At 46.5% G+C, this 6,902-nt stretch overlaps 1 protein-coding gene across 1 annotated transcript in view; it reads left to right on the forward strand.

Moving 5' to 3' along the window:
• Nucleotides 1–1,133: 1,133 nt before the first annotated feature.
• BCORL1 (BCL6 corepressor like 1) overlaps nt 1,134–6,902 on the forward strand; it is a gene marked incomplete in the record, with an annotated part of 57,930 nt that continues 52,161 nt past the window's right edge. The window contains 1 exon segment of the mRNA XM_027767240.1: nt 1,134–1,259. Coding sequence (XP_027623041.1) covers nt 1,174–1,259 — 86 coding nt within the window.

The following is a 6,902-nucleotide window of genomic DNA, read 5'->3' on the forward strand; positions in this document are numbered from 1 at the left end:
TCAGTTGAGATTTGATGAATAAGGATTTTAGCAAATAAAACAACTCAACTGGTTAAGGGTCTCAAGACAAGCTCATTGGATAAAGTTCTTTTTTTGAACGCCACTTTCTCTAGACGTTGAGTTGACTGCACAGTGGTTGTCTGCAGTGAGAGCTGGACATTGGCTGGTGAAGCGGGGGTAGGTCATGGGAATGACAGACTCATAGGAAGACACAAGGACAGAAAGAGGTGGTTCTCTTTTTCAAAGTTTGTTTATCCATTTCTTCCATGACTAGAAGAGACAGGCACACAGACAGACAGACAAGACAGAGATAGCACCCTCATCAGCTGATGCCTTGATCCACCCCTAGCTTCACTCAGTCCTAGATCACAGGTGCACACATGCCCAGTGTACTCATAGAGGTCTTCAGATGTGACCCCATGTTGCTCAGCCTTGTGGAGCACCCTGTTTTACCCCTGCGCCACCCTCCGACCCCAATGTGTGGTTCTTGCTGGAATATTGCTTTTTGTTTGCTTGCTTGTTTGTGGACAGAGTACAAGAAATATCACATCCGACTTGGAGGAACCCTTAAACCAGGTTAGATATATGCATTGTGTACAAGTTCAAGTCAGAGTAGAGTATTTCTGAAGGGCTCATAAAGAAAGCACGTGCTTCCTCTGGAGAGCTTAAATGGGCTACGTCACTCACATACTTCAGTACCCACGGATTAGAGGGTAGACGAGCAAAAGAGCCCCAGTGGTCTTTCGGTGCACTGTTCATATATAGGTACGACCCTCTAATTGTAGTTGGTTAGGCTAAATGTGTGTGAAAAAATATACTGTCATCTCATGTGTCTGAAATAGATTGAATTTCCTCGAACACCCAAGGATATCTGTCTTTTAAGTAGTTTAAAAATCACTCTAGGTGATTAACGCCGTCCTCCTCTCTCTCCTGAACCCTGGATTCCTGGAAAGCTGGTGCTCTCTCTTCCCTGTTTGGACCTTCATTTTCCATGGCAGCCTGGCTTGTGAGAGAGACTGCTTTAACATTCGATGCTATAATTACCTTTATGTAAACGTTTCTGTGTAAAAGGTGGTTAAGGCAGCTGTCCCTATTATGCGTTTTCATTTTCGGGATTCTTTTTCCCCAGGGGGAGTGGCCACAGCAAGTCCTATCCGGTGGTGAGTGGCTGTCATGATCTCTACAGCACCGCTCTACAGCGGCGTGCACAACTGGACCAGTTCTGACCGGATTCGCATGTGCGGCATCAACGAGGAGAGGTGAGGAGGCTGGGAAGGTGGCTGTGGCTGGCCGGCCTCCAGTGACTGGTACCTGGTCACTAGCAGGGTAGCCAGGCACACTAGGGCGTGGGGAAGGACCCTGGAGAGGAGGCTTTTGGTGGTTTTTGATTTTCCTGTGACGGGTTGGGGCTGGGACTGTGTGGGTGGCCTGCTCTGCCTTGTCCCTGTTCAGATGAAGGCAAGGGGCCAGCAGATGACCTTTTGCCAGCTAGTATTTGCTCATTAAGAACCATCAGATTGTGCATAAGGGGAAGCTTAGGTGAATGCAATTTTTACTTGCTACATTAAGGTTTGATGCTCAAAGATACGTGTAAGATCTTTTTGGTCCTTGATCTAGGTCTTGAAGAAGTGCCGTTTTATCGTTCAGCTTCATACTGGGAATGGTACTGGGCATTTGGGTGGTCAGTGTTTTCCTGCCTTGCGTGATGAATGACAATTCACAGTGACATCCTTATGAAGTATCAAAGGGCGATGAGACTGCCTAATGTAGTATTAATCCCAAATCAAGAGTTGGTGATGCCTGCCTGATCTGTGTGTGTTTTCAGTTTTGTTTTGTTTCTTTTTTCTTTTCTTTTTTTTTTCTTTTCATAGGGTGTGTGCACTCCCCAAGAGAGAGAGAGAGAGACAGAAAGAGGGAAAGTGAGAAATCATCTCCCAGGGGAGGATGGTCATGGCACAATTCTTTAGCCTCAGTTCTCTTCGTGGGATTTTGGGCCCACATGTATGCACACCTGGTGTGATTTTCAAGCTGCTGGGTCCAGGACTCGAGCTGCAATTGGCCATGTGTGATCCAGCTCCTTTACCACCACACCACTTGCTGGCCCCATTTTTTTTTTAATAAGGTCTTACTATGTGGCCCAGGCTGACCACAAACTCGCCATCCTCTTGCCTCAGCCTCCTGAGTAGATGGGACTACAGGTATATGTCACCACACCCTGCTTGCTTTCAGTTTTCACTGGAGTATTTGGTTAACCAAGATGTGTCATTTCTCGATCATGCTCCATACCAAGGGTACTCAACATGGCCTTCAGATTTTACATTTGACTTTCGTAACCCTTGGTCAAAGAGCTGTGTGTGTGGCTGCAATGCCTTTCCTGTTTTAGGTCTGGCTCCCTGACACTTGCTAGTTTTTGCTGTTGTTTCAATCCATTGACTGAGTTTGGATACATCAGTTAAATCACCTAGAACACAGCACAATATGGCTTTTCATGGGATTCAAGATTTGGCATTTCTTAGGTCCATCTTAGAAGTATGCACATTTCTGTGTGTGCAGTGAGAGAGTATTTGTCATTTTGAAGGGAAAAGGAATAGATGTCTTTGCTACTTTATTTTTTAACGTTTATTTATTTCATGAGAGAGAGTGTGTATGTGTGCACACACATACTCAGACACCTTGACAGGAATGCTATCTTCACTGTTTAATTTTTAAATTTTATTTATTTATTTTTTTAAGAATGACTTTTGTTATAGGGCACTTGCACACATCAGCGAGACAGGGAGATAGAAAGTGAGAAATCCCTCCCCCACAGAGAGGATGGCCACATTGCAGTCCCTTCTCCTCTGTTCTTCTCTTGGGATCTTGGGCACACACACACACATGTACATGCACCTGGCATGAGTTTAAAGTCACTGGGTGCAGGACTCGAACTGTGGTTAACTACATGGAAGTCCAGTGACATAACCATTAAGCCATCTGCTGGTCCCCCCGCCCCTGTTTTTTGAGAGAGATTTTTTGCAATCAGGCGTATTTGCTCACCAGGGAGACAGAGAGAAAGAGACAGAAAGTGAGAAATCACCCCCCAGAGGGATGGCCATGCTGCAATCCTTTCTCCTCCATTCTCCTCTTGGGATCTTGGGCATGCACGCATATGTGCCCAGCATGAGTTTAAGCCACTGGGTCCGGAACTCGAACCACGGTCGACTGCATGGGAATCTAGTGACATAACCATTATGCCATCGGCTGGTCCCTATTTTCTTTCTTTCATGAGAAAGAGGAACACACACACACACACACAGTCATCCCTGACAAGGTGTGTCATAGTATAATCCCATTTTCTCAGCCCTCTAGCTAGTCAGGATCTTGGGCGCATGCCTGGCATGTGTCAGGCTCATTCGGAATCCAAACCTGCTCTCCACCATGTGGCTTCCAGCACTACAGATCAGTATGCTGCCACTTGCACCACCAAGGCAGGGCCCATTTATCTCCTTTCTCCTGTTTCCGACTGGAGAGTGTATACTTGTCTGTGGTTAAGGTTAGGAGGATGGACCTTTATATTTTCTTAAGCCATTAGCACCTGATAGCTTAGTGTACTCTGGACTGAAGAACAAGTTAGAGATGGACTTAAAAGGAATTTACTTTAAAGACCAGGGAAAATAAGATAAAATTCTGCTTAGGTGCTGTGGAAGAAAGGCATTTTTCTTTGCGCATGTGCTATGTCCTTAGATAATTACCAAGAGGTGATCTAAGGGAAGACAGGTTGGTTCTGTTGATTTGTGTAAGAATTCATTGTCAGGTCATGTTGCTCTGATTCTAAGTAATTGAGTTATGCAGATATTTGGACTAGAACTTTCAAAAAACCAGCAGAAAAGTTACCTTGGTTCACCCTCCGCTCTAAGCTCCTGCTGAGAAAGGAGTAGGAAGTGGGCTCAAAATCTGAATTTCCCTCTTTATGGACTTTTCTTGGGATCCTAAATTACCAAATATGCCTAGTGGTTAAGATGACCTTTTAAGCATCGTCACTTCTGATCTCATCCACCCTTTATTGTTGCCTTCCTGCCACAGTCTAGGCCATGCTGTAGCTGATTTCCAAAATGCGACCTCACCTTATTTAAACACTGTCATCCTCAGCCCTTTGCAACTTGTAGAACTTAGAAAGTTGGGATATAGAGCTGTACCTGGAGGGTTAACTCTTTTTTTTTGGAGAGATTTTTTTTTTGCTATAGGGCGTGTGCACTCGCCAGACAGACAGAGAGAGACAGAGAGACAGAAAGTGAGAAATCACCGCCGCAATCCCTTCTCCTCCATTCTCCTCTCGGGATCTTCGGCACGCACACACACGTGCCCGGCGTGAGTTTTAAGCCACCGGGTCCCGGATGCGAACCGTGGTCAACTACGTGGGAATCCAGTGACATAGCCATTATGCTAACTGCTGGTTCCCCAAGGGTTAACTCTTAAGTTATGTTTTACTTAGATAGGTATCTGCTTATTATTTTAAGAAAAATATTCTTTTCCTTCTCATTTTTTATTTTAATTTGCTAGAGGCCGTGCGCACTCAGAAGGAGAGAGAAAGAGAAAGCACCCCCATAGACATGATCATGCTACGATCCCTCCTTCATCTCACCCTCCGTTTGGGATTCTGGGTACACTGGCACATGTGCCTAGCACGTTTTTTTGAGCAACTGGATTGAGGACTTGAACCCCACAGTCGGCCCTGTGGGATCCAGTTCCCCTAACCACCAGGCCACAAATGGCCCTTTTTGCTCCTTATTTAATTGCTAGAAGGCTTGTGCACTTCCCAGAGAAAGAGAAAAAGTACTCCCTATGGGGCGTGGTCATGCTGCAGTCCCATCTCCGCTGTTTCTCTACCTTGTCAGAACCCTTTGTATACATGCACACGTGCCCATAATGTTTTCAAACTGCCAGGGCTGGGATATGAACCACAGTTGTCCATGTGGAACTTGGCTCCCATGCACCATGTTTAACCACTGTGCCTCAGGGTCAGTCCTGAGTATTTATTTTGTTTTATTTATTTATTTTTTTAGAGTTTTTTTTTTTTTTATATAGGGCATGTGCATTCACTGGAGAGACAGAGAGACAGAAAGGGAGAAATCATTCCCTGGGGGGATGGCCACACAGCAATCCCTTCTCCTCCATTCTCCTCTTGGGATCTTTTTGGACATGCATGTACACTCGCCTGGCATGAGTTTTAAGCTGCTGGGTCCAGGACTAGAACCACAGTTGACTCTGTAGGAGTCCAGTGACATAACCATTACGCGGTTCACTGGTCCCAATATTTTTTTTAAGTTTCTTTCTTTCTTTGTTCCATGAGGGAGAAGGGCAAGAGAAACAGAGAGACAGACTCCTACAGGGTTCTCATGCTGCAGTCTACCCCCAGCTTCAGCCCCAGATCATGGGTATGCATGCACTGATGTGTCCAGGGAGGTCGCTGGATGCAGATCCAGAACCTTCCCACGTAGGTCAACTTTGCAGAGCACCGCATTACCACCATGCTACCATCTGGCCCCTTAAAGTTATATTTTAGAATCCTGCCCAGTTTTATCAGTTGCAGCTGAAGACCACAGAACAGGGAACCTGGGCTTTCTGCTGGTCCCAGATGGCCAACTCTAGTCAAACCTGCAGCCATGTCTGCCTGTCTGCTTGCTTGCTTTCTTCCTTTCTAGCATTAATTCATTACTTCACTCAACAAATATTTATCAAACACAAGGGATAGTCATGACACATTGGTGATAGGTGTTGTTGTGTGGCACATACCAGTCTTGTGGAGGTCTAGAGGCAAGAATGACAAACTTGGGACTAGCAGTTGGCATAATGGCTATGTTGCTGGAATCCCATGTAGTCGACCACAGTTCGAGTCCCGAACCTGGTGGCTTAAACACATGCCGGGTGCATGTGCGTGCATGCCCAAGATCCCGAGAGGAGAATGGAGGAGAAGGGATTGCAGCGTGGCCATCCCCCCTGGGGAGTGATTTCTTGCTTTCTGTCTCTCTGTCTCTCTCTGTCTGTCTGGCGAGTGCACATGCCCTATAGTAAAATCCTCCCCCCCCAAAAAAAAATTAAAAAAAAGAATGACGAACTTTCTGGGGGAATAAGAGAAGGTGGTGCCATTCAAGCCTGGTTGTGAGGGATGAGCAGGGTTTGACATGAGGATTGGTGTTTTCCTGGGACAAGAGAACACTGTATGTTTGGAGAGGGCTCTGGCTGGAATGAAGGCAGTCTTGGGGTTGCTGGGCCTCAATGCTCGGCAAACCTGAGGGGGCTGGAAGGTCAGGAGCCTGGAGTTCACTAGGTTGTGTATTTCTCTTACGAGTAGTCTGGGCCCAGCAGGAACGGGAAAAGACCCTGAGAGTGCGTAGCTATTTCTGGTTTAAGTTCAGCAAGACCTTGAACTTAGCGACCCAGGGTCTCTTGCGGGATTGAGTTCTAGTCCTGATTACAGCCTGCTTTGACCCTTGCTCCTGTCTTCCCCTATCTACTTTGTCCTAACCTTGCTTGGGCGACTGACCCATTTCCCCTGCCCCATCCGGGGCCCTTCTCTGTACTTGAGGGTGTTTTGTTTTGTTTTGTGTTTTTTATTGCCAGAGGGCATGTGCACTTACCAGAGAGAGAGACGAAGAGAAAAAGAAAGGACTCTCCTCAGTGAGCCCAGGCTATGCACAATCCTTTTCCTTTCATTTCTCCATGTTGTCAGGACTTTGGGGCACAGGCACCTGCGTGTTCTTCTAGCTGTCAGGGCTAGGATCTGAACCACAGTTGGCCATGCGGGATCAGACTTCCTATGCACAGTTCTTACCCACTGCACTATGGGGCCTGACAGTTTCTCAGAGACTTCAGGCCTAACACTCAAGTGTGGGCATGGCTGGAGTGGCCAGAACCACTGCTCC

The sequence above is a fragment of the Tupaia chinensis genome, unplaced genomic scaffold (genome assembly GCF_000334495.1).
Source record: "Tupaia chinensis unplaced genomic scaffold, TupChi_1.0 Scaffold144058_2, whole genome shotgun sequence".
Lineage (NCBI taxonomy): Eukaryota > Metazoa > Chordata > Mammalia > Scandentia > Tupaiidae > Tupaia > Tupaia belangeri.